Source organism: Cottoperca gobio, chromosome 12 (assembly GCF_900634415.1).
Source record: "Cottoperca gobio chromosome 12, fCotGob3.1, whole genome shotgun sequence".
Classification (NCBI taxonomy): domain Eukaryota; kingdom Metazoa; phylum Chordata; class Actinopteri; order Perciformes; family Bovichtidae; genus Cottoperca; species Cottoperca gobio.
Window position 1 is genome coordinate 13,997,117 of NC_041366.1, and position 15,000 is coordinate 14,012,116.

General features: G+C 39.0%; 1 protein-coding gene across 4 annotated transcripts in view; it reads right to left on the reverse strand.

Annotated features, from left to right (window-relative positions):
• The window catches only part of rgs3a (regulator of G protein signaling 3a), a 129,363-nt gene that overhangs the window by 46,178 nt on the left and 68,185 nt on the right, over positions 1 to 15,000 (reverse strand). For 2 of the 4 annotated variants that reach the window (XM_029445068.1, XM_029445069.1), the window contains one exon: positions 7,671 to 7,805. In XM_029445068.1, coding sequence (XP_029300928.1) covers positions 7,671 to 7,805 — 135 coding nt within the window. Of the gene's footprint in view, positions 1 to 342; positions 629 to 7,670; positions 7,806 to 15,000 lie in introns of those variants that run through there. The other 2 variants (XM_029445066.1, XM_029445070.1) reach the window with 2 other exon arrangements.

Below are 15,000 nucleotides of genomic sequence, written 5' to 3' on the forward strand. Positions count from 1 at the left end.
GCACACAATTAAATGAAAGTAATAAAAAATCTACTTCCAACCCATCTCAAAAGAAACAAGTTCTGTGTAGCGTGAAATATCTGGTTATATAAATGTGACTAACGTAAAATAGTTGTGACTTCACCTAGGACAGCATTTGCAGAACAGTTGAGATCACAGCATGCAAACAGAACTATTTACACACACACACACAACATGAACACACTCAGATCTGTGCACCATGTTTACAGTTATAAGCGCACACAAACACAATCATCTCAACTATAGAGGCACCGGCAGAAGTCTCCAGAAAAAGCTGTCGGATTGACCTTCACACCGGCAGAAAAGATAACAATACATTACCTTAGACACAGGCATCTGGACGCGTAGTGTGCTTGTATGAGTGTGTAAGTGTGTTATTATTGGTCTGTGTCCCAGAGTACAGCAAAGAAATGGCACAGTTCATCCACACATACACACACACTGACAGAGCACGTGTGCAGCGCAAATAGAGACAGGCTGCTAATCCAATGTGACCATATCTGATCTTTTTATTATTTATTTTTTTTATCCTGTCCGTTTTTCTGGATGTGTCAGTGCTTCTTTTCTCCTCCTTTTCTTCTGAGTCTTGTCTGTGTTGTTGCTGCAGTCCCAGCTTCTTCCCCAGCTCGGTAATAATGAGCGTACCAACGTTTGTGCAAAAGAGAGAGGGGGGGGGGGGGGAGAGAGAGAGAGAGAGAGAGAGAGAGAGAGAGAGAGAGAGAGAAGGGGGGGGGGATAAGGAGTAAAGAGGGATTTGGTAAAGGAGGGGAAATGAAGACAGATGGAATCAGAGAGATAAAGAGGTGTGAGAGTGAAAGGTGGAATTGTAAAAATGTGTTGTATTGAAAACATAGAGGGACTGATGGTTATGAAAAGATCAAATGCTACTAACTCTCTAGAGACCAAAGCAGTACGGGTCCTTCATTCTCTCTCTCTCTCTCTTTCTCTCCCTCTCTTCCTCTATATGCTATTTTTAGAAGTTGCTCCATTGCAAATCAAAGCACTGAATCAAAACCTATCAAAGAGCAGGATGTTAAGGGCCATGTCTTTCACACCTAATAAGACACACACACACACACACACACACACACACACACACACACACACACACACACACACACACACTCTCTCTCTCTCTCTCTCTCTCTCACACTCTCACACACACACACACTCACACACAAACAACCCTGTCTGTTACAATGACCATGTGTCTGAATCAGACCTGAGGGGAGCCATGTTAGCTATTCATCAGGCCTTATCTAATCATATCATGCGCTAATACATAATGGGCTTTTTCAAATAGCTATTTTAAACCTTGTCAATTACTTTGCTCAGACCACTGTCTCCCTCACTGTCTCCGGGTAAAGGTATTCTTGATGAAACGTTTCCAGGTGATAAAGTAATGATTGACATCTAAAAAGTAGAATATCAACTTGAGGCAAACTGGATTTCAATGTTTGACAGTTTCGATTGCTTCCCATACTTTGACCCTTTCTCATGTTAATTGGGGGCAGGATGTTTTTAAATTCTCACTACTGTCATCAAACACTTGCACTAATCAAAAAATGTAAATTAAAAAAAAGAGCGATGTTATTTGCAATTAAACTATTATCCCAGCTTCATTGCGTGCTCAGTAAGAATGCGCATAATTAAATTAGACAGAGAATGGATTTCATATTCGGCTGTACCTTCTTACGACTGAATCTGTGAGGCTCTTTTCTACACTAGCTCATGTGCCATAAACCAGTTATGAATACTTAAAGGTGAGCAAAAATAAAACCAAACACCACTCCATCAAAGGGAAATGATTAATGTTTAAAGAGAGAGAAGGGAATCAATCCTAAACTACAGGCCACAATGAATAACATCCATTGAGCTGTGTGTGTGTGTGTGTGTGTGTGTGTGTGTGTGTGTGTGTGTGTGTGTGTGTGTGTGAGTCTGACGGAGAGACAGGGAGAGATAGAGGGAAACAAAGACAGCGATAAAGATAGACAGAGAGACACTGAAGGTGGAAGTTTGCATAGTTGCACTTCAAGCAATCTAATCAAATTGGAATAAGCAAATAACTCATGGTTATAATGAAACATAAACATAATGAAAAGAAAAGCAGAGATGAGGTTTTTGTTTGGTTTTCTGGTCAACTTTTCAAATTCGCAACTACAGCCATCAGATTAATGTACTGTAAAATAACATATATGCTCTTAGAAGACTGAAGTATGCATCCATATAGTAGCAGGGTTATCTGGAGGACACCAGTCTTTCAATATTTTCCAAGTAGTCTGCTAAATAGTCCTTATTTCTGCAAACGCAGGAAGGTTTGAGATCGTACTGTCACTTTATCCTCTGTCACTCACACACACAAAATAAGTAGAAAGGTGCTGTATCAGTTCGTTATTCTTCATTAATGACAACACACAGGCAAAACGTGGAGAAGAATCTGCAAAAGTAAGACTTGAACTAAAGAGAGAGAAATTCTTGGAATGTTGTTGAAAGATGATGTCTCTGACCAGCAGACTTCTCTCATTCATGCATCATGTCAGTTTCATGTATGCGTGCGTGCATGTGTGTGTGCACGTATGTAGAAGACAAAAAGACAAGCATTTCATCCGTGAAAGTGTGTGTCTGTTGCAGAGAAACAAAGAGAGCGAGAGAAATGTTAATCCTGTGAACGTGAGCTAGGACAGATGTTGCCCATATTTGACTTACTGTACCCGTCGCTGTCTCAACATATCTCTCACTTATAATACGTCTCTCTACTGTCCTGCAAACACATCAAATCTCATTCTGATCCAGCAGAAATGCTCTCTAGTTTAATATATATTCAGACTAAACTGGCACACCTTTTAGCTTATAGAAGTACTTCAAGTATACAAATGTTAAATCTACATCTTCAATCTCCCACTGCTGCTAAATATCGATGACTAAAGCGTAACAGACATCAACAAGCGTTTGCAGCACACACAGAATGCGTCACACAGACTGAAGAAGCAGTCGAGGCCAGCATGTGCTGATCAGGGGAGCAAATGTGGTAAAACTGCTGGAAGAGTTGACATGCAATGCTGGGAAATACAGGTGGACAGTTCCACATCCTGACAAGCTGACATGTGTCAAGACGCTGCCGGTGTGTGTGGACCTTCAAAACAATTTATAGACAAAATGGGAAGAAATGAATTATTCAGTTTTCTGATAAATTCAGTTTTTGTTTTTTTGTTATTTTGTGTTGCTGATTAAGATTCAGTGTTCCCTGGTAGATGCATATTCACTGAGACTTCCTCTCTGTACAGAGCTCCGTGTATCATTGATCGACTTAGCCTGAGGTGGAGAGACGTGGTAGAATAGGGAGACAGGGGAGAGGAGAGAACAGCACTTATAGAGTAAGACAGAGAGGCAATGAGAGAGGGTCCTTGTTGTCCCTGTACTGTGTCACTGCTTCCTCCAACATAAATGCTATATTATAACCACTTCAGCAGCTAAAAACAGATTCCCATAAAGGTGAAATGAGACAGCCAAAGAGAGAGAGAGAGAGAGAGAGAGAGAGAGAGAGAGAGAGAGAGAGAGAGAGAGAGAGAGAGAGAGAGAGAGAGAGAGAGAGAGAGAGAGCACAGAACAAGCTGCCTCCAAACCTCAACAGACACACTTTATTCATTAGCAGCAGCCATTGCTTTTTGCACTGTTCCTGTGAGCCTATGCTCTCATGGAGAAGATTTATCCAACGTCTCCTGCAGATAGTTTCGCTTTTCTGTCCTGGCTCAGAGAAGGAGTGCCAGCATTGCTCATCAAATGCTAACTGTGTGTGATGAAGTGCAGCTGTCATTTCCAAAATGGCCAGTCCTGCCTTAATTCCCAGTTGAGGGTGTGTGTGTGTGTGTGTGTGTGTGTGTGTGTGCAGCTAAACAAATTTAGTTTTGAGAGAAAGAGGTCACAGGCTTATTAATGGCTCTGGGGTACCGGACCACAAGATTAAGTGTTTCTTTCTGAACATGAGTACTGAAACAAATAAAAAGGTTTTAATACATATTGTAAATGATGCTCAGTTTGTTTAGTGAGCATAAAGGAGCACTGATTTAGGATCCCACAATAAAAGCTCCTTGATTATGTTTAATTTTCCTGCTTTTACTTTGAAAAATGGTTCTCATTATTATTATTATTATTATTATTATTATTATTATTATTATTATTATTATTATTATTATTATTATTTTATTTACATATTTTACAGCTGCCTCTGCATCTTCATGAAGTTCCCTGTTCACGATCATCCTCCGTTATAACACCCGACAGTGACATTATTCTGCAATATATGTTGTGGTATCCTAAACCTAACCCTATATCTTCAAGTCAGATTACTCTCTCTTAATTTCTGTCACGGTGCAGAAAGAGAAAGAGAGGCATCAGTTATTCAAGTTTAGGGGTTAGTCATCATAAACATTCACCTCAAATCCTCAGTTTAACATCTGCTGACTATAAATGAAGCTCCGTACAAACTACAAACTGGGAAACTCTCATTCTGCCCGACTCACTGAGGGACTGGAGGATTAGAAGAATCTCCAAGGGAAAAAGGGCTCATATCCAAAAAAAAAAAATTCAAAAGGGAAGCATTCAAAGCAATCATGGACCGGAGGAGCCGGGGCACACTGTGACGGAGTAATCCCATTTGTTGGAAAAAAACATGAATGAACGAAGTAACACGAGTCTGTAGAACGCACAGTATATGCGTTTTCCCTTTGGAGTGGATTCTGCTCTTTCGGCACACTTGAACATAACTGGAGTAAAGTGCATACTTCAGCTAAGTTTGGATTTACTCGGCTTTGTGCATGAGAGGACAAATGCAGTTTACGACACAAGGGAATATTCAGTAAGTTCTAGTGTTGACTTAGCAGTAACAATGATGCAGAAATTAAGTTATTTAAGCACCGCCAAAGGAATATTCCTCCATGTCGAATTACTGGAATATCTTCCGTTAAACTCTTTTAACATCTCACTAAGTAATGATTGGGGATAGAGCTTGAATCAAAGTGCAGATGTTAATCATTGTATCGATCAAGACGACAATGTGGCAGATTTTTTATCATGTTTGGTGTGATTCAGATATCAACTTCCTTCTTTAAATGTATTTATCTAACGTATTGCATGTCTGTAAAACGGATGTGACCCACATGTGTGTGCACACGTGTCTCTATAGGAATGTGGCCTCCTTTCTTTTGCATGTGAAAATACCCAAAGGATACTTACTGTCTGAAATACACAAGACACTTTTTAAATCTCCCATGCATCAGATAAGATACTACAAAGGCATTCTACTCGTATCGCTTGCTGATTTGCATATCATTAAACACAGTTAGAGTGAATACAAACTATTTGCCTCTGAGGTACTCTGTAGAAAGATGTCAAATGGTATGATAATATGAACCATAATGGGTTAATGACAAGCTGTGTTGTGTGATAAACTATATTGACATTTAAAGCTATACTCGTTCCCGTGTTAATTGTTTATTTATCTCTTGTCATGTGCTAGGTTTACACCCATGTTTTTTTCTCTTCCTGTAAAACGTTTGAAGAGGTGTGGACACGTAATTTGGGGCATGACATGAAACTGCACTTGTAGTAGCTAGCCAAACAATATCATAAGTTGTGTGTGGTTAGATTTCATTGGCAAAAACTTATTATTGAGGTAGGTACCTCCTCCTATGAGACTTACTAGAAGGTGCATTTAGTTTGTTTATAAAAGAAAACAGCTGAAGCTTTAATAAGCATAATTAGCTACAGAAGCTTTATCATGAGGGCCGCAGATATATCCTTTATGAATCATGTTAAAATCTAATGAAAACAGGAAAAGCATCAATCATGGCAGTTTCTCTTACCACGTCTATACTGATCAATACACTCATTCGGTCAATAAAATGTGGGTGAATGGAATTGACTTACGTGACTTAGCTCGCTCCAAGCTGTTTTGTTATTGAAAGTATTGAACTCTGCAATGTGTGTAAATGTGTTCGTTCGTTCAGCCTGGTGCACCTTCATTGACACTGCTCATGGGAGAAAACAGGCAAGGAGAGCAACATCTACAATGCCCATTGTGTTGCTTTGGAAAGCTATAATATGTGCACAAACATTCCAGCAGAAAAACACTGGAGCAATACAATATTGTTGGGAATTATGTCTCGTATGTCTCTTATCTTTGTCTAAATATAGATGGACACAATGAATACACACACATGCAGAGAGAGAAAGGCATGAAAGACTGTCAGCTTGTCCCTCTCTCTTTTTCTCTTTCATGTGCTGATGAAATTAACCCCTAATTTACAATAAGTGGGAACCTACACACAAGGCTATTTTTCGCTTTTAATCACCTTCCATCTTAATGAACGGGGTTGGACTGAAGTATGGAAAGAAAAGTGTTTAAATAATCTTCTAAAACCTATACAATGTAATACATTTTACATCTATATTACACCTTCACAGCTTAGACTAGGCTATTGTTCCACATTGTGTTATGTTAAATGCAATTTTGTTGACCAATGTGAATCATAAGAAGGAAAAAGCAACTACAATCAGTATTTCTTATGTATGCGGTCCCTTGTTGTAACAAACTCTTATTCATCACCAAACTCTGCAGTTCCCCATCAATTATATTGTTTTGTTCTGCTGGAAACCAGGAAGTTCTCCACTTTAGTGTTGAACACCGAAGTCCCCCAGGGCTGTGTGATCAGGCCCCTCCTGTTTAAGCTGTATTCCTACAACTGCTACGCCAGACATGAAGAGAACTCTGTTGTGAAGTTTGCAGATACCATCATCACCCGGATTACAAACAACGATGACACTTCATTTAGAGAGGAAACCAACAATCTTATAGAGTGGTGCTCAGGGAAAAACCAACTGCTCAACGTCAGCAAAACATTAACAGAGCTGAGGTGGAGCAAGTGAACAGTTTTAAGTTCCTAGGAATCACAAAAAACTATAACTATAGTTATATGTGCAACTATAACTGCATTTCATTGCAAAACCCAGTGTTGCACAATGACTATGAATTATCCTCGTATCCTTGTATTAGCAATTAATAAGCAAGTGTTTGCTAACGTTAGCACATTTATTTTCAAAGAAAACTGTAGTCGTGGCTATCAAATGTAGTTTTTAAACTCCGCTGCGGTCACCACACCACAGGTCAACTGGCACACTGAGAACACACCAGGTACTGGCAATCCTCAGGAGTTAGTCTATTGTGGTTAGTGTTTCAAATGATCACACAAATACAACTTACAAGGCAAAGTTTAGTTAATATATATGAAGAACAGTAACAGAAACATGCTTTTGCTAGAAAATATCCCTCTTTTGAAATAACTGCACAGAGCCAAGCAGGGATTAAATTGCACTGAGTTGACACTCCACTTAAGCAGTGAAACTATTGAAATCCAGCCGGATAAAGGGCATTAAACTTGCCCAAAGAAATGTAAGAGCTAAGTGGAAAATCATAACGGCGTTAATATGAGTTGCAGGAAAGTGTTATGTTACTGAGAGTGTTTGCTTGGAAGTGTATGGTGTTCATGGTGCATGCACAAATATATGCATTCCCATGTGTTCATGTGTTTCCTAATCGTTGGCCTCAAATTAAATTGGAAATGCTCCTACATGTGCGTGTCCATGTGGCATACCTGTTCAAAATGCGGAAAGCTAGGCTCCCTCCTGTGAAGCTGGAGCTGCTTGTCAATGTTGTCCTTCAGGCACTGACACACACGGCGCTTCTGGTCTGCTGAATAGGCTTCCAGGCTGAGCAGGCAGTCACACTTCTGAGAGAGAGAGAGAGAGAGAGAGAGAGAGAGAGAGAGAGAGAGAGAGAGAGAGAGGAGAGAGAGAGAGAGAGAGAGAGAGAGAGAGAGAGAGAGAGAGAGAGAGAGAGAGAGAGAGAGAGAGAGAGAGAGAGAGAGAGAGAGAGAGATGAGAGGAGCAAGAGGGATGGAGGACAGCAGGCAATTAGACTTCTACTTTTAGAGAGAGAGAGAGAAGAACAAGAAGCACAGAGTAGGGGACTACACTAGAAAGTATGAATTTCAAAGAATGAATGAAACCTTACGACTAGAGATACCTCTTTGTGTGTGTGTGTGTGTGCGTGTGTGTGTGTGTGTGTGTGTGTGTGTGTGTTTGATGACAAGAGTGCAGTGAGTGCTTTAAAATAGGATAGTGAATAACAAAAGTACAGTATCAGAAGTGTTGTACTACTGTGTGTAATGTGTGTTTGTCATTGTCTGCATGTTTTTATCTCAGACTTTTCTTTTTGAACATTCAGTTGTCATCTGAACTTTGTTTTCATGACACCACAGACTGTAAAGGGGCACAGCCCTCTGGGTAGCAAAAAACACCAGCATTAGCGAAATTAGATAATGGCTAGTATCCACTTCAGGCAGAACTTGATATGCTGACAAAATGATAACGTGACCAATGGCACGATGGCACTTCTAAAAGAGTACAAATCAATACACTCCCGCAAGAGGAAATACATTCAAAGAGGACATTAATACCCCTCGGCTAAATCGTCAGGACATACAGATCTCTGTGTTTGATCTCGCTGATGTCCAGATTATATCTCTAATCGTTTAATGGCCCCATTAGTCTTTTGCTCATGATCCCAGCAATGCACTTTTGATTAAAGACAGTTCTTGGGAATCTTTTATATAACACACAAAACTCATTTATCCTGATTTGGCTTCCGAGAGGAAAGTTTAAAGGTCCAGTGTGTAGGATCTAGTGGCATCTAGCGGTGAGGTTGCATATTGCAACCAACTGAACACCCCTCCACTCACCCCTCCCTTTCCAAGAGTGTCGAGAACTACGGTAGTTTTCAGGTGAGAAGAAACGCAAAAGGCCTTGTCTAGAACCAGAGTTTGGTTTGTCCATTCTGGGCTACTGTATAAACATGGCTGTGCAACATGAAGACGACCCGTTTCCTTACGTAGATATGAAGTGATTATTCTAATCACACATCGATCCTGCACACTGGACCTTTAGGGAGGAGAGTTAATGGGAGTACGGATATGAACATGTTGTGTCAGTTGTGTCGGCGGGTTCACACCTCAAGGTCTGGTTCCTGAGTCGAACCAATGCGAGAATGATACATCGTTTCAATTTTCCAACTGGTCCGGTTTGCGTTCACGAGGCACAATTATGTCTCTTTCCAGAGGCATCAATGTTTACATCTGTTGCTGCCATTGTTCTTGCTGGGCACATGTTTAGCTGCCTCACATTCTTGAGACTACTTCTTAACCTTACACAACTTTTACAACGGCAACATATTATTATTTGGGCTTTGGTAGAAATTGTAAATGTAGTACATGCCTCCGTGTTTCATCTCCTCACACATATAGACTCATGTATTTCAGTGCACACAGGTACAGCATGTTTCTGATTTGACAATCCATGGCTATAGACTAAATAAAAGGATGACGTAATTACATTTTCTATCGAAACATACGACTCTCAGGGTGCCAACTACCAAATCACTACCCTTTTTGTACACGCATACTGATTGATGTATAAAATGAAAGTAACCTTTTGTGCTCGAGTACATTTTTTTTTCTCTATTTCACCTCTTTCCAATTTGATCATTTCAATCCACCTCGGTTGTTCTGCTTCCAGCGTTGTCGGGGAAAAAACATTTGTGTCCTGACATTTTTGGGCCCGAGTCAGGCTATAAATAGGATTTTTTCCATTTTGTGCAAGTCTTCAGAGATTGACTGGAGTCCTCTGGGCTTATCTTGACGCTCACTGCCCTGGTCAGTTGTGAATCATGATGCTAGTTTATTTGCCTATTTCCTAGCTGCATTGGCTATTGCATGCCATGCTGTGTTGAATTCTCCTGAACTATCTGTCTCTTTCAATGTCACTCAATGTCCTGTTGAAGATGAGGATGCTGCTGTTGTAGGGTCAATTGGCGCAGAGTGTTTGCTGGTTTAAGCCTCGTCAGTGTTGGTGATGCTAATGTAGAGTAAAGCCTGCATTAAATGTAGCAATGTCTGTTTCGACTTGATGCAGTATAAAATGTATTGCATGCAAGGCACAGTTGTGTGTTGAAGGGAAACAGAATATTTTGTTGCCAAGTCATGCAGAAAAAAACACAAGAGGTATGGTGCGAGACAGAAAAAGAAAAAAACGTTTTCGAGTCAAAAGGTAAGCGATAAAAAGAAGATGAAGAGGCAGGTTAGAAAGGAACTGCCATTATGAAATTGTACAGCAAGATGATGAAATAGGGTATTTTTCAGAGTGAACAGAAATCAATGTTGATGTCTTTTGATATCCATCATTTTGACTTAGTCTGAGTCTATACGGGTAGCGGAGGCTACAATACTTGGAATGCATGCGCACACACACTGGCATCAATGTAAACAACTAGTCCCGGGCAAACCCTCATGATATTGCTGTCAGTGAAAATCTCATAATTCTATAAGGTCATTTTCCTGTGGTTCAGGAAAGGTCATCAAAGACTCTTCAGACACACATGAGTGAAGTGAACGGTCATCAAGCTGGAAACAATCCTTTATCCATTGGTTCCTGAAAAGGTTATTTTATTAGATTCTTTGCTTACTTGAAATGCCAAGCTGTGATCATAAAGGATGTGTTGCTCAATGTATGACATATATACAGTATGTATATATATATATACTATATATACACACTGTATATTTATATATATATATATATATATATATATATATATATATATATTATATATACACATACTGTATATATATATATATATATATATATATATATATATACACACTATATATACACACATACTGTGTATATATATATATATATATATATACATACATACATACATACATACATACATACAAACTATATATATATATATATATATATATATATATATATATATATATATATATACTGTATGTATATATATATACTGTATATATATATATATATACAGTATGTATGTATATATATATATACAGTATGTATGTATGTATATATATATATACAGTATATATATATATATATATATATATATATATATATATATATATATATATATATATATATATATATATATATATATATATATATATATATATATATATATATATATATATACACACATACATACTGTATATATGTCATACATCTTTATCAATATATAATATCTCAACAACTATTGGATAGATTTTCATAAAATGTTGTACAAACATGAATGGTTCCCAGAGGATGAATCCTAATGATCGTGTGAACTTTACATTAGCATCACCAGGAAGAAAAGGTTTTCATTTATGCAGTGAAATATCTCAACATCTACTGGATAGCTAAAAGCATTAAATAACTGAGTAATTGACATGACTTGATTTCATTGTTGCCTGGAGACAGCAAACCGACATTGATGTGAAGCAGTGTGCAATCTGAATTTCTAGATGGAATTACACATGGCCACAACTCAAGCCAACTAACCTTCAATCATGTAATGACACCTGTTGATGCCACAATTTAACACCCGTGCGACTCAACACCTCCCAACAGAAACACACACACACACACACACACACACACACACACACAGACATCTGTCAAAAAATGTATTCTGATTTTCCACATAAATGATATGTGAATGTGATGTACTCAGTTCTGATTAAGCTACAATGTCTCTGTTTCTTTCAGTAATAATTAAATGGGAACGGTAATTCTGTAAAAAATAACAATAACGCTCAGGCTTTCCAGAAAACATTGCTTCGCATGGGCAGGCATCTCCCCACTCTCGCACATTAGAGAAAACACATCTGCAATGGAGCAGTTCAGGGTCCCAGAGGCACACACACACACACACACACACACGCACACACACGCACACACACACAGCTTTAAAATACCAGTTTGAGCTCATAAAGTACAGTCTTACTGTAGGTTTTGCAACATAAAATTATTCAGAAATAAAAACAATAAGACAACCAGCTGGGACTCTCTGCTCTGTGAGTCATAGCAAAGCACTAGTCTCAGAGCTGCATGAAGGCTCACATCCTAATCTGTCAAAGAGAGGAAGTGTGTATGTTTACACAGTCTTGGTGTGTAAATATACGGCTCATAGTGCATACTACACTGAAAACCACTTACTGACATCATGCACATTTTGTCTTGGGTAAAGACAGAGGGGGGGAGGGGGACAGAAGATGACAGCTGTATGATACCACAGAGGTCACTCTTATTATGAGTAAACAGCATACACAGTAGTGCATATTGTTTTGCATCAAATCTTCAAAATGAATTACGCTCTGCTGGGAGACTACTAATGATGATTTATTTGTCTCTAGCTATCAATTCCAGCGATCAATTTCCTTCTCTCTCCTGTTTACCATTATTACACATTGTTGTGTTTCGCTGCTCAACTGTGCATTATTGCATCTATCTGGGATCATTTTCCAGACAGTGACTTGCACCTCATCGCATTACATCAGGAAAAATAATCAGTCGTGCCAGCAAATGAGTAAACTGTTGACAGCCGGTCACACAGATTTACTACTTCACTTTTACAATTTATTTAAGATAAAATAACATGATATTCACACTGGGACCAAATCACTTTCGATATTTGGATTACATGGAGTTATATTTAATCTTTGTATAATATGGTCAATATTTGTACTGTTGTGAGCTTGAAGGGAATTCATTGGAATCTCCCCGACTCTGTGGACGCAGGTCTTTGGGGATTTTAATGTTAAGGTCATGATGTTCATTGAATTAAACAGCATCTGGCAAGCGACCCAGGCTGCAGCCCTAGAAACAACAAGTCACCCTTTACCAAAATAAATTGTATTTCTTTCAGCAGCAGACCATTAATTAAAACCCCTGTTATTGGAATAATAGAGCGACTATTTAGCTTATTCATAAAAGCATTGCTCAAAGTACTGTATTAGCTAAAATAGCGAATGAGTTCCTTATTTTAGCTCCTTCTTCAGTTCACTCCTGTTTATAAATCCACCCGCCCAAGAGATGAACATGAGAGCTAATGAAACAAAATTCAATGAATGGCCACTGGCCTGCCATGGAGTGGCTAAAAATACAGGCAGCATTTCCCCTTAATCAGATTGATTAAAGTGCTCCCTGGTTGAAGCCCTCCCTCTGAACCATCTGGCAGATGAGTTTTCAGTGTGTCATTGGACTGCTGTAAACACAGCTCACCTAAGCTGCATCCGCACAGGTTAGCATGGTTTCAGTGGCAGATAATGTACGTAAGACTACTGAATGGGCACACATTCAGGAATCATTATTTCACACTGTCAGGTAATTATGAATCATATATAAATAAATATATGTGTCGCATATATTATGAATGTTTCAATAATAGACGATTTGGGAAATGCTTTTACTGACAACAAGACAGATAACACTCTTGTGTACGCTAAATATGAAGCAGCTACCGGCTGATTAGACTTGAGCCTTGAGTCTTGTTATCATCATGTGGTTACCAGGGAACCAGCAGAGACTCCAGGAAGTCACTGCTCCCGGCCATTAAATACTCCAGTACATAACCCAGCAGAACTTTTTTGTATGGACTAAACAAGTGAGATGTAACATGTTAATAAACAAGCTTCAGAGATCCTGGTGGGGGTATTTGTTTACCATTGGACAGAGCCACGTGAGTTGTTTCGCTCTGCTTACAGTCTTTATGCTAAACTAAGCTAATCAACTGCAGGCTGTAGATTCATATTTAACATATATATGTGAGAGTGGAATCAATCTTCTCTTAAGTAAAGAAGCATATTCCCCTAAATGTGGAACTATTGCATTAACTAATTTATATTTTCAGATCTTTTTTGGAGGCACATTCCAACCTGATGGGAATCCAGATATCTGACAACGCCTACTGATTTGTTTCGAGATCATCATAATTTGCTTGGAATGCTTGCACTTTTTTTCTCAACTACCAGATATGAGAAAAGAAATCACCACCATGGGCTACAAGCTCCTCCCACAGTCCCAGCTCACCCTGCCGCCCCAGATCCCCAGGCAGATATGGCTCACTTCTAAAATTAGATTGCAAACAAACAGTTAAAAAAGTACATTGCAAGAGCGTGAGCCGATGAGGAACACACATCTCCCTCAATGTAATGTGCACACGACTGAAGATGAGTGCACTTAATGAGTACTAATATCCTCAATGTGCCAATGGGTAATCTCCACTAGGCTAAAAGAAGACAGAATGCCACCGACCGCAGTTGCCACTAATGATAGTGAGAGTACTGTCGAGTTTAAGAGATTGTTTTTGTTTTAGTAATATTGTGAATCTCTATAATAGACTTTCAAACACTTCCCAAAAAAGCCCCAGAAGCAGGAATGATGAAATGTAAAGTGACAAGTTATATCACTTGTTTATAACATATCCGCCCATGGATATGGTATGAACAGATTAAAGTTTTTTTCATAGCAAGTCCCTATACAGTCTACACACCGTCACACTAACCAGCGTCATACCCTATTAGTCATAGCCCATACACTGATGCTGAACATAATATCGTGACCAGTTACAATAGAGATACTTGGAGATTAATCTACCGGCACGTCATTGTCCTACTTACTCAAGAGCACACTATAGCCATTACTCTTATGCCTAAACCTTTAGACAAAACCTTCATCTTCTCTGCAGTGGGCTAAAGAGTTTCACATCTAAGCATTGAGGCTTTGTAACTGTAGCATTTAAAGGATTTATGGCTTCAAATTAAGTGACATGTACACAAGAGCAAATGGTGCTTAAGTAGCTAGCGGACTCGGTAAAGTACTGGATTTAGAGGCCACTCACATGTCATCTCCTCATTCATTTCTCTTGTGGTCTTTTTGAATTGCTCCTACTCACTTTGTAGTCATGTTAGTGGCATGACTCTGGGGATGATGAGATGAGACGTCGAGACTAAAATATCTCAACATTCTTTGGACTGAGTACCATTACGTTCTGTACACACACATTTGTGGTCCCCAGAAGAAGAC